At 30.5% G+C, this 21,003-nt stretch overlaps 1 protein-coding gene across 4 annotated transcripts in view; it reads right to left on the reverse strand.

The window, feature by feature from the left end:
• Positions 1–18,012, reverse strand: part of LOC107442560 (exocyst complex component Sec15) — a 40,025-nt gene extending 22,013 nt beyond the window's left edge. Inside the window, exons 1-5 of one of the 4 annotated variants that reach the window (XM_016056147.4) lie at positions 17,556–18,012; positions 4,947–5,112; positions 2,902–3,086; positions 2,160–2,364; positions 306–500 (exon numbers count right to left, since the gene is read on the reverse strand). In XM_016056147.4, coding sequence (XP_015911633.1) covers positions 306–500; positions 2,160–2,364; positions 2,902–3,086; positions 4,947–5,112; positions 17,556–17,947 — 1,143 coding nt within the window. In that variant the 5' untranslated portion in view covers positions 17,948–18,012. Of the gene's footprint in view, positions 1–305; positions 501–2,159; positions 2,365–2,901; positions 3,087–4,946; positions 5,113–7,376; positions 7,527–7,808; positions 7,969–11,917; positions 12,155–17,555 lie in introns of those variants that run through there. The other 3 variants (XM_016056149.4, XM_016056148.4, XM_016056150.4) reach the window with 3 other exon arrangements.
• Between the last annotated feature and the right edge of the window lie 2,991 nt (positions 18,013–21,003).

Genomic DNA, 21,003 nt, shown 5'->3' on the forward strand with positions numbered 1-21,003 from the left:
TTTACTCGAAATTACAACATAATAAAAAAATATACTCATAACCTACTGACAACATTCAAAATACAAAAATTATATTATACAGCAATTTAGCTATAATTTTTCAATGCATACAAGTGTCAATGTTTAATTTTTTAAGTGTAATTGCTTCTCTTAATGCGATAGAATATTTATACACATTTGTAAAAAAAACTTGAAGTTAACTTTACACTGTAAGATATTATTCTAAAGATGTAAATGGCTTTGCAAGAAAAACTGATGGCTTATAATTATGTAAGCTAATATTAACATAAACTTGCAATACACACCAATACAGTATGAATATGGAGACAACGATAAACAGGTGAAAAATCTATCATATCCTGTGCACTTAAATCTTCCCCATCATCCACTACACATTCTTCTGGCAGTTGCTCTATTTCCCCAGTGAAAGGATTCGGTGGAGGAGGAGCTTTCCGCTTCTTCCATTTAAAATCAACATCCACAGTGCTGTGCTCAGATTGCTAACAAGGAATATAAGAAAAATAAAAAAATTTCAACAATAATTCTGAAAATCCAACCTTTTTTCCAGATAAAAAGCTATACAGTTAAAAGTCCCAATTCGGAAAGTCCGAAAAATAGATTTTTCTGGATAATAGATCTTTAAAGCAAACAAACATCAAAACATTCTTATTCAATAAAAATAACAAATAGAAAAAATTAACATCAATTTTAATCAACAAAGTATAAATTTATGTGGTTTGCGTCTTACATAATTTTGCAGCTTTTATTACAGATTTCCCCATGGTTTTTAAAATCTTGATATTATAATACGTCATTATAACATACTGCAAATTCCGAATCACAAAATGTCAATTAGTAATAATTTCTCAATACATTTGATTAGCGATGATTCCACAGTGAATCAGCATGGTTTTGCTGATCGGTTTTTCAGTAGTTATTAAAACGGTGTTTTACTTCATTTTTAAAATATCAATGTTTTAATACATTATTTCTTTCGGCAAACTTTGAATTGTGCATTTGGCACTCAATTATTGATGATCCACCAGCTATCCTACATGGATTTTTATTGCTTTTTAACCTTAACATACATGGAAAACTTTAAATAGTACATGCATAGAATTTTTTTTTTTTTGATGCACTCGATGTTTGACAATTTTATTATCCACATCGTTTTGTTGATCTCATTTTCAACAGTTTTGGAATTCCACATAGGTTTAAAAATTTTGATTTCCTTTTTAATGTCATATTATTACAAAACACGCTTAACGTAAAATCACTATACGACCTGCTACAGGCGGGACGATTTCATCTTAAATCCGGATTTTTCAAATATTTTCCCGCACTCTGAAATTGAGTGTGCGATTCTTAGCAGTAATAATGCTTTTCTGCGAGACGTTAGAAAAAAAATACGCAATTTTTCTTGCGGGGTAATGAAATGCCGGTTTTGTTTACATGATATCCAATTTTCTTTACATTCTACAGCGGAAAACGGATTCAAATCGAACAAAAATTGGGAGTCCGGTAAAAATCATAACAAAGCAGAAATTTGAGGAAAAGAGGAGGATTTTCATCACAATTTCTTTTTTGAAAAGGAAATGGAGTTTTTATCTTCCAGTAAAGGGGCATCCGGATGAGGGACTTAGTACTATATATAAAAATAAAAGAATTGGAGTCTTCATTATTGGCCATCTTTGTTTTTATGTTTAAAACTTACAAAATAGAGTATGATATACTGATAAAATAAGCTGTTATTACAAACTTATAAATGTTTGTCTCAAGTTGAGAACTTGAATTTAAGTACTAATTTAGATTTATCATTCCTTTCAATTTTTCATTTACAAAATTATAGAAATATGCATTAATAATAATATACATATAAAACTTAAAACAATAATAGATGTTTTAATTTAAATAATTTGTGATATTAATAATTACATAAAATATTAATTATAATTTTGTTTTATAGGAAATTTCCCTGTGTGAAAAAATTTGTCCAAAAAGAAAACATTTCCTGCTAGAATGCTGAAAAGTGAACAATGCAAAAACTTAGATTAAAACAGTTTTTCACTGTTTGATCAACATCAAAAAATAACTTGTAAAAGAAGATTTTACACAGTAAATGAAAATGGTAACATATTAATATTCCAAACTAGACTTACATGTTTCATAGCCTTTTCTCCAATCATCGGAGAAATTCTACGAACATTTTCCAGAAAATCGTTCAGATCTGACTTAGAAGCCTCTTTAATTTTTTCTCTGTGCACAGGTATTGTAGCTCTCATGGTTTGAGCAAATCTATAACGACTAATTCTTGGTAAATAGGTGTGTTCTAGCTGTTCTAATATTTTTAAAGCTGGATAATATCTGAAAAACAAACAACATCAAAGTATAATGTAGGGGAAGTATTGAAAAACATCAAAGAATTGCTTATTTAGAGAAAAACATAGAAAAGTCTAAAATTAAATGTTATCATTTTGTAACCAGTTTTTTGATAAAATTAAATTATTTAAATTAATGATTCAATTAATGCCTCATTACCATAAATTTAAAATAAAGTCATTTTAGTCACACAAAAAATGAAATAATCAGATATTGTTAAGGTTATTGTTGATTATATAAGGTAGTCGGATAGAGGACATTACTTTAAATAGCAATGAAAAAAATATTTAAAGGAAAAATATGAAAGATTTCAAAATTTTACCAAAAAATTAGAATAAACATTTTTGTATCATTTGTATTGTTCTGTATAGTTGCAGAAAGTGTATTTCTTTTTGGTTAATATGTTTTCTTTCTAGTTCGGTGACTGAACTTTACAACAATCCTCGTAAAACAGAAAGGAAGTTTAAATATATAAAAAAGAAACTAAATATTATTTAAATAAATTTATATATTTAAAATTACCTCTTCTCTTTCATTTGGTGCATTAGTTTGAAATACATCTCTAAAACAGGTTGGCACATAAACAAATTATCAATGGCACAGGAAATATTATACTGCATTTTCCTATGCTTAACTAATTCTTCTGCTTTTTTCATTACTTTCTTTGCACTTTGTTGCAAGTCTTCATTTGTTAACAAAACCTCATTCTAAAACCAAGTATAAAAATTAAATATTGTGTTTATGAAGAAAAAAAAATCATTATAAAGCAATCTAAACAAAATAACATCAAGTGTGATAAACAACATCCCTTGGAAAACATTTAGATAAACTATAGAACAAGATAGGATCAGGTAAAAAACATCTACTCTTGAAAGACAGCCCTCAATATGATTACATTAATTTAGGTTCATTTTATCCTACAACACTATAAAAACCTAATTATAATAATTGTATTTATATTAATAAGCAATACAATGAAAAACAAAGATTTAAAACAAATATTATTATCAGTAAGCTTTCATTTCAATCATAAATAGACTGTCAAATTTCTTCCAACCCAAGTGGAAGGAATAAACGAAACTCCTTTCTAAAAAGAATTATTGAACATTATAACACTTTTTTAAGCAGTTTATAATAACAATCTAGATTAAACAATAGTATTAATTTTAAATATATTTAAAACATCATTTTTAAATAAGTAATAACTAAAAAGTAACAACTGGGAAAAAAATAAATAAATAAATTTCTTGAAAAATTAAAATATAGTTTTTCAATATTTAATGTAAATGAGTGTTGCAAAATCAAATTTTATAGTTATATTAACTGATAAAATATCATAATAAAATTTTATTAATACTACTAAATTAACAAATCACATACTAAATATAGTATACATTAACATATGTCGAATTCACAATTACAAATAGCATACTAATTTTGATAAACATATACTGTTAAGTATACTCAAACTGACTGTTAATATATGTAGATTTTTAAAATCATACAAAAACAAATAAAAATAGTTTTTTTAAGTGAATGTGAAAAGCTTTTAACTTTCGGGTACAATAATTTTAATTTAACTTGTTAAAGTTTCTCTTATAATACTTATTACTAGACTCTGTGGCAGAATTTTTTTGGGCTTTCAGCGACATACTTCTCTAATACTAATATCTTTCTAGAAGATATTTAACAATAACAAATATACAAACTTCAAAAACACTTCCAAAAAATTTAATTAAATAAATAAAATTTGGATCAAATAAAATAATGTTTTGAATTGAATGTGTGATTTTTTTAATTCTAATATTATGGGTGATATTCTCACATTTTGTATAAAGATAACACACTAATTATTTCCTTTCTCGCATTTTATAATACATCATCACATTAAAAAAATAAAATCTGTAGGAGTAACTGCCAATAAGAAAGAGAGACGACGAAATCATACGATTCGGACTCTTCAAAAAGGAGTTACTAAATGCGTGTTTCCATTTCGAGATTTAGTTGTTGTGATAAATAATATCGGATTTTAATAGCCATAAGGAAATCAGTAATAATAACTCCATGAAAAATTAGAACGAAAATTTCCACAGAAAAGAAAACCAAATTATTTACTTCATTATTCCTTATTTTTCATTATTCTCCTGTGAGAACAGAAAAGTCACAAGCACTTTTTTCCCACTCCGATGCGCAAGAAAGGCATCTTTTGAATATAATTCCGAAGAAAAGATAATTTCTGCAGAAAAGAAAAGTAAAATTTTTTATTTCCCAAAGGAAAAGTCCTTTTGCAAGAACTCAGTAACGTTCTGCGACAATGTCGCTACGATTATGCCATGGTGTTACTAGACAATTGTATTGGTCTTTTTGAGTTTTTTTCCATTACGTCCCGTTTTTTCTGGGTTTTTTATCCAAAGTCCTGAACGGAACTGATTTCTTCCAAACAAAATGACAACAATGATTTCAATATCCTACTCAAACATTTTAACCACTGTGGAAGTGTAAAATTTGCATTATTTCTTTGAATTTATAAGAACAAAAAGTACAAATATTTTAAGTTTCAAAATTACCTTAAGCTTTTGAGCTTTACTTCTAACTTGAAGCAGTTCCCGGATAGAATCGATAAATCCCTGGTAGTGGAAATTACACATTCGCTCAATATCCCTGTCATGGTTTTTGATTCTGGCATCCAGCCTTTCCATAAACTTTTCATATTCATCTCCATCATATAAAGCTCTAAAAACAATTACATAACATTAAACAATATATCGAATTTACAGATTTATAAATGATTTTCTTCAAAACAGCAATAAAATATCTAATATACTTGTTTCTCTTAAAACAGAAAGTGTTCAAAACTGTGACATACATCCCAGAGCAGTCTAAGTCCTTGTGCCTACTTATGTTCCAATATATATTTAGAGCAGAACTATTTAAGCCCAGTTTCTTACAGAACAATTTACGTCAAATAGGGATGATTGTGACACAAAGTAAAAAAATCCAGAAAACTTCTTGAGCAAAAACTCGATATCAAATTATTATTCATTTTGCTTAATATAATTTTCTGACAACGAAAAATATCCTCACACTGATATAATAATGGGAATCACAATATTCGATTTTAAAATAGCATAAATTTGAATTGTGATAATAGATTTTAAAAATGTGATAAAACAAATCACCATATTGAATTTTAAAAATGTAAAAATACAAATCGCAATATTGGATTTTTAAATGGCATAAATATGAATCATTTTGCGTGACTTTTATATCACATGAATATTAATTGAAATGTAAATGAACTTTTAAATCACATGTAAATACAAAATTAGATGTCTGATATCACAAACACGTTAATAAGAATTGCAATACTGAATTTGAAACAATATTGATCTTAAAAACGTGTAAAAACAATAATTGATTTTTAACTCGTCGGATACGAATCTCGTTATCGAAGTTTTAGATCAGGTGATTATTAATCGCTACATGTAACTTTAAAATCAGGTAAATAAGAAACCCAATAGTGGATATTAAAATTGCGTGAATATGAATTGTGTATGTCAGCACAGTTTTAAACATTGAAAATGGCAAAAATCCACCAAACTAAGAGAATGAAATCAGAAGATTTTCATCATATTGAGTAAGAATCCAAGCATTGCAGTGGTCTAATTAACATAATTTAGTCAAAGTTTCAAAATTCAAATAGCAAAATTCAGTGAAAATTATGTCCGATTATAAGTTTTGAATAAGCGGAAAACTGTGATTCAATACTCTTCATTTATGGAAAATTAAGTAAATTGGTGGTAAAATTTAGATACCCTGCTTTTAGTTTTTAGATCCAGAAAGACTATACGAAAACCCTGAAAAATCTGGGGTACACCCAGAATACAATCACCCCCGGTATGATCAACAAAGAGAATGTTATATGCTTTTGAAAATTTTGTTCCATTATTTAATATACTAAGCATATACATAAAATTTGATGTAGAACTTTCCCTTTCAATAGGACAAAAATTATTTGTCAGGAAAAAGATAGTAATAATTAACTAATGAGAGTTAATTGTACATTAAACTATACTAGTAGAATGTAGCAATTATCAAGTCTTATTGCAGAACATTTGACAATTTTTTCAGTTTGTTACACTTTATTTATTTTTTCTTTGGAAGAATATGAACTTAAAAATAAAGAATTAAAAAAGTTAAATATTAAACAAAATAAATGCCATAACAATGCTAATAAAATAATTTTGTACATCAAGAAATTTTTAAGTGAATTCACTTTTTCTACTTTAAACTAATGTTAGGTAACTGTTTACCCATTTTATTTAAAGCTTTATCATATTTTTATTTAAATTACATTTAACTCCATATTAGTAAGTATTTCATTTTTCATTTTAAATTTCTGCTTGCAATATACTTTTCATAATAATTAAAACATTCCTAGTATAAATCAACATAAACCATTTAACTTTTGTAAACAATCACACAGGAACAATCCCAAAAATGTAAATGATTTTAACACCAATAGACACAACGTGATTTCCCAAGTCCAAAAATAGGTATAATCTGCTGTCTCACAGAAAAATTTAAATTAAAGAGGAGTTTTCAAATATAAAGTTCAAATGATCATAATAAAATATCTAGCATTTGACAAAAATAATTTATTGCTTTTAATAACTAACAGAGATATCTAGATTAGATTTTAAAAATATTCTTGACAAAACAGTTCTTATTCAACAAAAATAATAATTTTCTGCCTCAAATAACACACACAAAAAAAAATCAAAATTAACAATGTACAGTTTTTAAAAACAATTTGCAAATGATCTTCATAAATAAAATGTCAAGCATTTGAAAAAAATAATAATTGGCCACATTAAATAACAAGCAGAGATATCTAAACTAACAATGTGTAAATATTAAGTAAAACTAGCAGTAATCTCTGTAGTAAAAGATCAAGCGAGGACAAAAAAAAAAAAAAGTTAAGCATAATTCCATACATCACACTTTGACATGACAAAATAGATGGATCAATCTCTGATATCTTCAAAATTTCGCTCGAATTTCGATTCATAATATTTGAAGAAACATTTGTATTGTAAATAACCTGATCTTTGGTTCGGCCTCTCTAGTTATTTAAAGATACGCATGGTAATTTAAGCGGATGCACTCAGGAAGTGTGCCAGGAAGTGCCAGCATAAGATAACTTTTTTTCACACGATCTTATTTTGTGAGATTAATATAAGCAAGAAATAGAGGAAACACACCTGCCATTAGAAAGCAAAGGATAAATTAACTTAAAGTCGACACTTTTAGACAAATCGAACGTTTAAAAGTAAATAACTGAATTAATAAACACTACGTCAAATTCGAAACCCCGGCATATTGAAGTTAAAAATATATTAATAGAGAGATAAACATGTAATCAATACCTAACAACTAATCCAACGCTACTGGTATCAGAAGTTTCTAATTCATATAGCAAAAGTTCGTGTTCTGAGTGAGGATTTCGACTAGAATTAAATGAACTGTCATTTATTACATCTTCCGCCATGATACTACAGAATCACATTGTTGTGTTGCCATTTAGGAGTTAGTATCAAGCCTTTTATTGAGAAGTAAATAAATAAACAAAAAAAAGATTTAAATTAATTTATTTGCACCACAGAACTCATATGTTATTTTTACTACTCGCAGAAAGTCCCACAGTGAACTGATCGTTAAGACACGGTTCCCAGCAGATCACTGAAGTCAAGCATCGCTGGCTGCGGTCAGTGCGTGGGTGGGTGACCACTTGGATCAGTCTGCGTAGGGACCGAGGGTGTGCGGTATTGGTCCTCGTTAAACTGTGCTACCTTAAAGTGCTCGACTTCGCTTGCAGGTCATTGGGCTAAAGAAGCGGGGGTGCTAACCCCTCTGCAGAGGATCAAAATTGTGATGGCAAGTCTTCGGATCATCCTCAAGGATGCTTCCCAGACCGTCGTCAATAGCCCATTGTGCAGCTCTAGTGCGATGTAAATGAACTACAACTACTACAACTACTCGCAGAAAATGTGATTAAGTAAATTCATCACAAATTCTTTCACGTCACCATAGTTAAATTGAAGATCCAGTGTAAGAATCCTTGCTATCGATGCTATCCGTGCTCGTCTTATTAGAGAATTGCTGATGTTGTTAATTTACGTTGCACTAGAGCTGCACAATGGGCTATTGGCGACGGTCTGGGAAACATCCCTGAGGATGATCTGAAGACATGCCATCACAATTTTGATCCTCTGCAGAGGGGTTAGCACCCCCGCTTCGGTAGCCCAATGACCTGCAAGCGAAGTCGAGGACTTTTCGGTAGAACAGTTTAACGAGGACCAATACCGCACACCCTTGGTCCCTACGCAGACTGATCCAAGTGGTCACCCACCCACACACTGGCCGTAGCCAGTGATGCTTGACTTCGGCGATCTGCTGGGAACCGTGTTTTAACGATCACTCCACTGCGGGACCTCATTAGAGAAAAAGACAAGTTTTGGTCAGTAAAATAACACATCTTCATTAATTTTGCAATTGTGAAAGCTACGACTGCATTTTTTGTTGATGAGAAAAACTCGATATCGACAGCACTCATCACAAGTCACCTCCAGATTCAAACTCGACATACAAAAAGGCTTGTGGTGAAACTTTAAAAATTTCTCATTTCCTTTTTCAAAATAATCTTTGTAAGTTTTTCAAATCTCTTTTTCATTAATATTTTTTTAACATCTAGTCTGAAACACACAAATAGTCCCTGTAGAACATCTGAGAGGGGAGGTGGTCTACAGGACTACAGGCTCAAAACACAGAATCAATGCGCAAAAAATTCACTCGTGGTAATAAATCTGAAAATAATAAAAGAAATCGAACGTGCATCTTTTCCATTTAAATAGGAAATTAAAATAACCATTTTTCTCCCTCTCTCAGCATTATCCTGCGTCCGTAAATTTTGCCCATAATATAAATAAAACAAAGAAATAAATAAAGGTAACAGTACATGAACAAAAATTGTAGTCGAATCTATTTTTAGATAAAGGACAGAGGGAATTATTTGGTTTTGCAAAGTAAAAATAATTGAAAAAAAGTAAAATCACTAGGCTAGTTCAACCCTGCTGGTCTAATATTTAACATTCATTCAAATTTAATTTATTTTATACAGTTAAATCTTTTACTCTTTGTAGCATTTAAATTAATTGTTTAACTATTATTGCTCCATATGCGATATTAAGTTTAAAAAATACTGGTAAAATTATTTTATTTCTCATTTATTCACCATTCGTATTCACGATAATGTGTTTTATTAAAGTTTTAGCTTAACACTAATTTCTTGTGGCATCATGAATTAAAACCCATTTTTTCTTTTCATTTTCTAAAAATAATGTTTCGTAATTTTTTCTATTAAATTGAAAATTTTATTTTATAGCCTTTAGCTTAATCGTCTCATTATTTTCTTAAACACTTAAACACAGTAGTCGAAATTATCACAGACTATAGCTTAACAAACAGAAATTCCTTGGAGTAACTCACACTTGAATTCTGAACTATGTAAATCACTTAAATACATATAATTTGACTCCTCTTAACTTAAGGAAAAAATTTCGCGAATTTGAAAAATAAATAAATGAATAAAAATCCGATCAGCTCCAGTATTTACTGAAGGAGAGAATAATGCAACTAATGGATGAAGATAAAAGTAACTTGTTAAAAAAAATAATGATAATAATAAAAAAAATAGATAAGCCCATGTAAGTGCGAAGCGTGATACCGGTATCTTCCATTAAATAGTTGTAAAAGTGCATCGATAAAACATTGAAATAGTTATTTACTATGGGAATTTACTAAAAAAATGTGCCTCTTAAAAAACACACAGCTAAAAAGCATCTCCGGTCAAATTTGAGTGTCATAAAATAGAAATTCATATCTTGTTTTATATAAAACCTATCACCCTTGTAAAACTTTTGTTTTTTTCCCATATATAGTTTTCTTTTTTATAATATTTTATTATTTGTGCATATATATATATATATATATATATATTTACACTCTCTGACAATCCTCTACTTCTTGACATAAAATTTAGAAAGACATAACGTAGTAGAGCGATAGTTTCGGATCTTGATAAAAATTTAATTTGTATATTCAATGTATTTTTTATCACAGCATTTAAAAAATTATTTTGTTACTAAAAATTGTCATAATTTAGAAGTTTTATTTAATTATTATTATTTTTAATTTGTTTATTCACGCAAAAAGAATTTTTTTTTTTTTAAATCAACCTATTAATGTTCAACTCGAAATATTTTTAATTACATTTTGTTTTCCAATAGTAAATGTCACTAAGTAAATAAAATAAATGAATAGTAAGTAAATAAAAGTAAGTAAATAAAACTAAGTAAATAAAATAAAGTACAAAATATAAAAATCTTTGTATTAAAACATATTGTTTTATTTGAAAAATGCATAAAATTAAAATTTTAAGACTATCTGCAGAACACTGTTTAAAAAAAATAGTAATAAAATCACAATGAATGTGAGTATTCAAGAAAAAAGAATTATTGCCCCTAAAATCTTTTCTATAAATATAAGCTTATTTATGATATACAAGCTTACATTTAGCAATTCAAACAAACATTATTTTCTTACTAACTTAAGCAAGCAAATAAACTTAATATTTATCTCATAAACAACGTATAAACCCAATTTGAGAAGGAATTGGCGGGGGGGGGGTGCATTTATCCTGAATGCGTGATACGTGCTGACATTTATAAAAATTTAACTGAAAATTAAACTTTAAAATTTATGATAAAAAAAACAGCAAATTTTTAAGCAGCTCGTGTATTTTTAGAGCCGTCCCTTAAAAGCGGCACTGAAGACTTTGATGTNAAAAAAAAAAATAGAATACAAAACTTCATCATTAAATCTTAGGCGCATAATTTTCATTAAACATATTTTTATTAACTTTTTTTCATTATTTCGTACTAAGTTAGATGAAAAATGTTATATTTAACATTTTCATAATTTATGGTTGTGAAAAACAGCATGAAACACTACAATAATTTTTAATCAAGTTTTTTTACAATAATGTTCACTTCCAAAGAATAATTTTTCAAATTTGTTGTTATTTAGATTTTAAAGAAACAGTTATTCATCATTGAACTTCCATAAATTTACAAAAAAAAAAACAATTATTGATAAATTTTTGAATGTGAATGATTTTTTTAAATTACTTTTTTTGGATTTTATATTTTATTAAAAATATAATTCCAATAAACTAACAGATTTTTTTTCCGTAACTCTTGAATGTTTCTTACAATTAAAAAATACCAAAATATATTTTTGCTCGTAATTAGAGTGTCAGAAAGAAAAAAAAATTATAAAAGGGGCACCTATCTACCGGTGTCCCAACTACGTCTGAGGGTTAAAGGGATAAAATAAAGAAAAATGCTCTTTCTTTTAGCTGCAATTTTGTTTTGCTCGCAATGTTTACATTTAAAATATCTGAATTAAGCTAACTTACGATGCATGTGGAATGATGTCTAACACACTGAGGCGCTTTTCGGCAGTGATGACAGAAATATATTTCATAAGGATGGCGTTCGTTTCGTTCGAATCATCCTCGTAAGAAGACATTGATCTACGATCCAAGCGTAAAATGTGCCGTAATGCGGATATACAAGTTTCGTAAAAATGTTTTAAGCGCTTTCGAGGATGTGATCTTTCCGAATCAGAGGAGTGATTCATTATCCTCCAGAAATGATTCTGGTGCCCTACTAAACTTAGAAAAGCTGAGTACACAAAAATTCTTTCTCGATTTAAACCGTATATGATAAAACACACCTGTGAATTGTTAGTGTTTAAGAACGTAAACGGTGTAAACTTATTTTAGAATTTCTACTATGAATTTCAAAAAAATTTATTGCATTATTTCTCTTTTATGTCCTTAATCTGCATTTTTAGAATCCTTATGAAAAATTATGAAAAAAATAGTGTATTGAGAGCCACGAATTAATTTTTAAGGGAAAAAAATAGAAAATATAAATTAACGAATCACTTCAGAGGAAGGCAGAACTATGAGCATCAAAACCTGTTTGATTGCTAGAGGTAAGTGAAAACTGGTGAAGAGTGATTATTAAAAACAACTTATCAACTTTGATTAAATGTTTTGAACATCCCCTTTCTCAGCAGTAATTCGTTAGACGATCCCAAATTTGTATAATTTTTTGATTATATATTTGAAGAGAGCGGTGGTGGCTACAGGTGTGGTGGCTCAGGGGATAGAGCGTTCACCTTCCAATGAGGAGAACCGGGTTCGAATCCCAGAGCTGACTGGTCGATACGAATTCCGCACTCGGCTAACACTGACCATTGTGCTGACGTGAAATATCCACAGTAGTAGACGGATCATTGGTTAGAGTCCCCTTGCCGCCAAGCTAACCATGCGAGGTTTTAGTGGTTTTGCTCTCCATATAACGCATATGCTAGTTAGTTCCCTCAATGCTTCACAAAGGCAAATTTCTCCCGATACTTGATCCAGAAGCTCTCTTGTCTTCTGGATTGGGTTTAAAGTTACAAGGCTGCGGAGATGAACATTGGTAGTTGTTAACCCAAAATTGGGTCAGCTGTTCAAAGACAGTTATAAAATATTTGAAAAAAACTAAGTATCGTAAGGATGGTGATTATGGCTCGTTGTTATGAATTATGGTGATATAGATTTGTTTCTAAAAAGACATTGAAACTTAAAGGGGAAAATTTTTTTGAATAGTTTAGACAAACAGTTTGGGGAGAAATTTATAACCTGTTGATTAATTTGTTTGCCAAATTTTCAAAAGCATTCTTTTTAATTTACCTGTTTAAGATTATAAATTTGAACGATGTTTCTCAAGTATTTTTGAAAGCTACTTAAAATATCATGTTAACGCCAGAGCCAGTTTTTCACGTGGTTTCCAGAAAATCTGACCAGCTTCGCTTCAAATGAATAAATCAGCTCGAAACTTCAGTAGAACATGTTTAGAGATTTATTTTATGTCATTATTAAACAAAAGTTTTTCTAATTTTTTTAAAAAATTCTATTAATTTTAAAGCGTTTAAATGCAAATGAGCCGTACTTAATCGTTGAATCTCAAAGATGGTACTACCAATCGCAATACGTACCGCAACTGGCTTGCTTAATCAGTTAAATATAATTTTTAAAAAGATTTTGAGGGTTTTAGAAAAAAATAATTATACACACATAATTCTAGTATAATATTTATAATTCCACACACACACTTTTAATGATAGTCCTTGTTTTAATGAATTGGTGTGATTTTGCTGAGAAGCTATTGTTCTTGTTGTTTCTATTGCCTACTTGCCCTGCCAGCAAGCCTGCTTGGGAAACCAAGCAAATTAAGGCAGAGGGTGCGCTTCTTGTTTTTCAGTGGCACCATCTATGGTCATTCGATGAATATGGAATGCGGTTTAAGCTACACACACACGTCCCAACCCGCTTTACAGGGCGGACCCATTCATACATCCAATCATTCATCCACAGATCGTAATTTTGACCTGAACCAGAGAACAATCAATTTCCAATTCAGCACCGGTGTCCCATCTGCGACAACGGATTAAACAAAACGTATTTTCAGTTTCATTCAATGTAAAATATGTGTTTTTAATACATACATTCTCAATTATTTCCACTTCTTTTTAACAAAAAATGTATTTTATATCGTTCTATAGCTCGCATAACAATTTATGTATTTTTTTATTTTTATTTTAGGAAGGTATTGATTTGTTATGGGAACTTGGAGGACTTTGTGACCCCGACAGATTTAACGTGCATCAGTCACCATTTACTACACAGGGTTTCGACGACCGACGAGACTCCGAGGCACAGGGACGTAGCTGAAGAGGGTCTGAAGGGGTCCAGATCCCTGCCCCCAAATTTTTCAACACATGAAATTACTTATATAATTTTTGATCTGATACAGATATAACCAATTCTTGATTCATGTTTTAAATCTTAATTCGATTTTCTACATTAGCTTCGTGGTTTCAATTTAAAATAAAAGCTAATCTGCCGAATAAAAAGTTTTTTTATTTTGAAAGTTGTAATCGATTCAATAAACAGGACTTGCAATATTTAGAAATTGTGATGCGGATATAATTAAATTTCTTTAAAATTTCAGATTGTTTCATCAAAAAAATTAGATCATTAAATATTTTTTATACCACGCTATTTAAAAATATTACAAAAATATTATTACTATGTAATAAAAATAATTAATAATAGTTAAAAATATTAAATAATAACTGAAATTATTAAATAATAATTAAAAATATTAAATAATAATTAAATTAGTTTCGTTCATAAAACTCTCGACATTATCGCGTCCAATGTTTCACCTTTTCAAGTAAATAAAATTTTTACAACCCCAATACACGATCTTTCTCCTTTCCTTTCCTTTAGAGTCAGATTAAGTTTATAACATCGTTTTATTTTGTTACTCTAAGCAAGCAATGTTGCTTAAGTTTGTAGCAGAACTGCTTCCGATTTCTTGAGCTATAAAACTTAACATTCAAACAACTTTATTATCTTTTGCATTATAAGTTTTAAAACAACAGAACTTTTAACACGAATTGTTGGAGTTTGGGTCTTTGACATGAAAAAAAGAAGGAATGTTTTAAACTGTTTCTGATAGTTTTTAAGCGGGCATTGAATTAAATAAAAATTAAATGTTAAGTGTTCGTTATAGCCGTGGTTAAATCATGATGTGTCATATTAATGAAAATACAAAGAATAAAAGTAGAAGGGGAAAAAAAACCCTATTCTTTTACAATTGTGAAAACTTATTCAAATAACAATTCTAGTTTTGACTCTATGGCATTTTTACGGTTTAGGTTCGCAAAAGAAAAACAGTTTTATCTCGTTTCGATAGATCATGCAATCATAACGCCACAGGCTAATCTATGATTCATTATGTCAGTAAAGAGAAGGTAACAGTTTGTTCGATAATTTTCATTAAAAAGAAATCTCAAAGGCACTTTGAAATGAAATAGATTTAATGCATCGCGTAAGAATAATTTAATCGTTTCATCTCATTTTGAAATATACTTCAAAATAGGTAGACAAAAGAAGAATACAACGTTTTATGTTTTCTTTTTTATTATAATCGATACAAATTGTAGCCAACAATTTTAAAACATAAAATTTTCCAAAGCTTCTAAAGTTATAGAAAATTCTGTTACCATAAAATTAACAAGGTAATGCTGCACAATAACTTACACAGTATTATTTCATTTCTTCTTGTTGTTGTCGTTGGATATTAAGGGCAGGGGTGCGATTGTTCTTGTTTTCCAGTGGCGAAATCTACAGCCAACAGTTCGAATTCTACCACACCCATACGTCGCATCTGTGTATAGGGCGGACCCATTCATATATCCATTCATCCACAGATTGTAATTTTGACCTAAACCAGAGAACCAGCAATCGACAAATCAGTACCCGCAGCAGTCACCATTTACTACACGGAGAGTCTTCGGCCGGCTGGATTCGAACTCCTGTTCCAAAAGTGAGTCCAGTGCCCTGCTAGCCAGGCTATCCCTACTAATTAAATTTCTTGCTAGGGATAAATCAGGCGATGTTGCATTGATATAGAACGTTTCTAAACTCAAATCTCATCCGAGATTTTGGATCAGTACACTGTTTTTTAGCCAGCAGAGATGGTACAAAAACATCCTCAACCGCACGAGACAGACGAATCACTGACTTAAGAGTTCGATTGCCGTCGGATTAACTACGAGATTTTCTTTTTGTTTTCCCCACCGTGTAACGTAAATGGCAGTTTCATTCAAGAAACATAGAATAAGTTTGCCATAATACTCAACATAGAAGTTGCCTAGCCTTCTGAATTAGGTTCAAAATTGAAAGGATACTGGAGTTTACGTGAATTGCTTCGAATTTACAATTATCAATCCCAAAGTAAGTACCATCAACTGGGGTAACTGGCCTTTGCAAGCAACTTTGTGGCAAAAAATAAAAACAAGTAATGTAACGAGAAAAATAATTTAAAGTCAATTCCTACTTAGGTTACAAAGAAAAATTTTATTTAATCAGTTTTCCTTGTTAGTATAAGCAGAATGGGAATCAACGAGTTCTTCGAATGAATCAAATTTCGTGTGCTAATGCTTTAAAAATAGTGACCCATGGCTTCAATATTTTTAATGGAATCCATATAAAACTAAAATTAATAACGGTTAAATTTAATTAATGAATTAATACTTGAAAAAACTGTATTAACATCAAGTGTCACCCACTACAAGTTTTGAAAAAATGTATTTGAACTTCAATGGAAGAAATAATAGTATTTTATTACCGATTGAAAATTTGAACAAGATATAGGGAGAGTGTGAACTAATAGTAGGAATTGAAAAAGTAATCATATCTGCTGTATCTAGACAGAAAAAATGAATAAATAAAAAGCTGAATATAATTTATTCATTGAAGGAACAAAAAGGGGAAAAGATAGCATGATTGCATCTATTTATGCAATTGTGTAATGTTTTTTGGTTAGTAGGGCTATCGGGCGAACCGTGAGAGATTTTCGTGTTTTCTCACCATTGTAACGTAAATGCGGATAGGTTCATTAAAGAAATATAATGCAAGTTTGTCATAATACATGACATGGACACATAGAGGTTGCCTAGCCTTCTGAATTGGGTTCAAAATTGAAAAGATATAGGAGTTAAAGTGAATAGATTCAAATTTACTATTATTAATTACAAAGTAAGTACCATTAATAGGGGGTAATTTTAGCATTTGTTTTTGCATGTCAAACTATCGCTAAATGTGAAGGAAAAAAAAATCGCATCTCCTGTAGTTAAGAAAAAAAGAAATGAATATCACTTATTTATTGAAGGAACAATAAAGTTTAATAAATACAATAATACTACCTTTATCGTTTAAAGGGGTAAACTTACCGACAAATTTGCAGCAATTACCACATTTGACAGTCTTTAAGTTATGAGAACTTTTAAAACTACCATGATTAATATCCAAGTATTGGTTAGTATGTAACGTTGTAATAGAGTTACACTAATGGGCTATTGGCCACAGTAAATCTAAGTAATATCTTTGAAATGATATCGTTTAATCAAATCAAAATGTTTGATCTTACCTTATGGTGGGTGATATGGCAAATAAGACATCATTGGAATCTTCAATATCCTTAACATAGAGTTCATGTCTTCTTAAATGGACATCCTCTGTGAAACTCACAGATGAGTTTATTTCAATCGACTTATAACTCACAGACAAAAGGTCAACTTCCTCATCTGAATCAGAATCTCTGGAATCATTTGTACTGCTTGTAATGCTCCTTTCTAATTCTTTTTTAGGTGGGGTTTTCTCACTTTTAGGGGTGCTGCTGAAAACATTTGGTTTCGTTGATCGAAGTGATATATTACTGGGCGATCTCGATACGCCTATTCTCTGAAAACCAGGGTGTTCGATAGGCTTGAAAATATTGACAGCACCTCCTGATTTCGGTGATCTGTCGATTTTCCCCATTCTTGAGCATTGAAAAGGGAAGGGGCGTTTGCTGAAACCTCTAACATCATTAAATTCATGGCGAACGAAAAACAAAAAAACTATGGATAGAGTTATTGTTTTATCAGAACAAGAAAATGCGAATGTTATCGAGAGTGTGGTGTAACCATAGCGATTATCATTTGCGAAGGTGAAGCAGTTTTTACATATTTGTTTCGAAATATTTTTTTTCACTCTTTAGGGAAGCATTATTACTATTATTATTTTTTTTAATAAACTAATAAACTTTTTAATAAATTATTATTATTATGTAAACACATTTTATTAATATGTTAAGCGTAACGAAATGAAAGAATACTTGAATTGGAAAGCTGTACTTAAAAAAAAAGATTTCAACTTCAGAATACAGAATGTGTAACACAATAGGAAGTAATTTTACCTGTCTATATGTAACGGTAATCTTATATCATATAACAGGTAGCATTGGAAACAGTTTTTATCTTTCTTCAATCTTTATATTTTTAAAAATTTCGAAATAAATATGTATTATAAGATTTATATCCGGCGGCAACGTCTAATCTTTCTTATTTTTCATTAATTCATTTTTTTTGTGTGTCATAGATTTGTTATCGCTTGCATATTAAGTTCAGCGCGAGATTATAAAAGGAAAATTGTGAGAGAGATAAATTTTTCTACAACAAGGGATAAATAATTACTATTTAAGGAAAAAAAATTACAAAAAAGCACTGAAAATTGCAATTATTTTTAAACAAGTAGATATTTCTAGAAAAAAAAAGCTCTAGTTAATTTTATAATTTAAAATGGTAATATCAGCTCGTTAAATTTCAACTCAGTTATGGCATTTCAGCCGGCAGTATATCAACAATCATACTTATTTCATTACAAGTTTAACAGTTAATAATTTCCTAAATAACAATAGAATCGAAAATTTTTTTTAATTCCATGTATATTTTTCTACACACCTACGTAATTTACATTTTTGGAAGAAAAAATAAAATGTAACATGAAAAAAATAAGCAAAAAAGCACTTCAAATTGCAATAACTTTCGAACAAATTAGAACTTGAAAAAAAAATATTCTAATGTTCATAAACAAAAGTGGCTCTTTCAACACGACAAATTTCAACTCTGTAGTTGCCTTTCTGCAGCCTTTACTATTATGATCTGTTACATCGTTAACATCCGGTTTTCTACTTATCGAAATTATCATAATTTTTTGCTTTTTGTTAATTGTTGTTAAAAACTGCTTTCAAATAGGTACGGTATTACCTGCAAGTAGGGCTGCACCAAATGTTGCTGTGGGAAACGGTATGATTACTCGGTTGCCGACTGTTATCGCAATTTAATTATTTGGCGACTAAATGGACAAGCTCGCCTAATCTTCAAATTACGATAAAATAGCATTTCTCAGCCTATTTTAATGGAACTCACGGCAGTAACTAATGGTAACACAAGAGCCGCGATGGCTCAGGGGATAGAGCGTTCGCCTTTTCGAATCCCAGTGCTGACGTGAAATATCCTTAGTGGTAGACGGATCATGGGTTAGAGTCCTCTTGCCGTCAGGCTAACAGTGGGAGGTTCTCGTGGTCTTCCTCTCCATGTAACGCAAATGCGGTAGCTCTATCAAAAAGTCCTCCACGAAGACAAATTTTTCCCAATACTCGATCCCGGAGTTCCCTTGTCTTCTGGATCGGGGTCAAAATTGGGTACGGAGTTGAACATTAGTAGTCGTAAATCCGAAATTGGGTCGGCTGTTCAACGACGGTTATAAAATAAAATTAACATGTAATTAAAATATTTTAGAAAAATGAAATAAAAGGGGATGCTCAAAGGGACGCGAACAACGTGTCCGTAATAGGAAAGCGCCCCTAGCAGCTTACGATGACATTTCCGGTCAGAGTTTTCTAGGTAATTCTGAATCATTATAATGTGCACTACTTACACTAGAAGTTTGTCCAAACATCTACAGGACACCCTGTCAAGGGATATATTGTACACATTTTATATCACTATAGATTATTCGACGTGTCTAAGACTGTTTAAAATAATGAAAAATATCCACTGGAACTAGCGAGGATAGAGACGATTACGCTAGATTCTTTTCTAGATATACTCGATTTTGTATCTAAAAAAAAATTTGTATATTGCACATAATTAATGTAGTTTCGCTCCTAAGTATCATTTTAATTGTTTTTAATGCATGAACAAACTAATAGACACAAAAATAAAACGAAGAAAAGAATAAAAGGAAAATTTTCAAAGGCTTCATTTTTTTAAAAAGGAGACTAAGAAGGAAATTTTTTTATCTGACATAAAACGAAAAACGTGGGGCGCATCGGTTTTAAAAGACGTTTACAGTTTGTGATTTTCGGTAGCAGTAAAAGCTTATTACGAAAGCGATGTGCCCCACATTTTTTGTTTCAGTTTTCGAATACGTAGGAGGATTTTTTGCAGTGATTAAAGTTGGTAACGAAAGTGATGTTAAGTTTTTGGTTTCTGTTTTGAAAGACGCAAGGGGATTCTATGCAGTGATGAGAGTTGGTTACGAAAATAATGTGTTTTGATTTAAAAGGCATGGGGTTATTTCCGGTTGCGATTGAAGTTTTTCATGAAAGTGATGAGCCAATTTTCATCCAGCGCGTTACAATCCAGTTGTCCCTCCATTTCAATGGGCAAAAGAATTAATGCAACGGAAAACAGGATACCGCTAGAACTGGTCCTCCTGTTCCCGCTCCGGTTTTGCAAGCTATCAAGCGCAACTCCAAATTTATATCTTAACTGTTTCCAATCAAATCTGTATTGTTTCTTTTTTTTAAATAAAGTTTTTTTCAAGGTTTGTAGGCTTTCCAGTCAGAGGTCTGCTTAGTGGGTCTCAGTGTGGTGGCTGGCTCTCTGCTGTCGGCCCTGCCACCCTTTGGGTTTCTGACTCCATGCTTGATTCCTCCTAAGCTCATTGACGTCTTGTTGTGGTGCTCTTGTCTTGCGTGTCCACTAATTGCATGACCTTCAAGCGCTTTAGTTGGATTGCTTCGCTGGGATTGGGGCATTACTGATTAG

The sequence above is a fragment of the Parasteatoda tepidariorum genome, chromosome 10 (assembly GCF_043381705.1).
Source record: "Parasteatoda tepidariorum isolate YZ-2023 chromosome 10, CAS_Ptep_4.0, whole genome shotgun sequence".
Classification (NCBI taxonomy): Eukaryota; Metazoa; Arthropoda; class Arachnida; order Araneae; family Theridiidae; genus Parasteatoda; species Parasteatoda tepidariorum.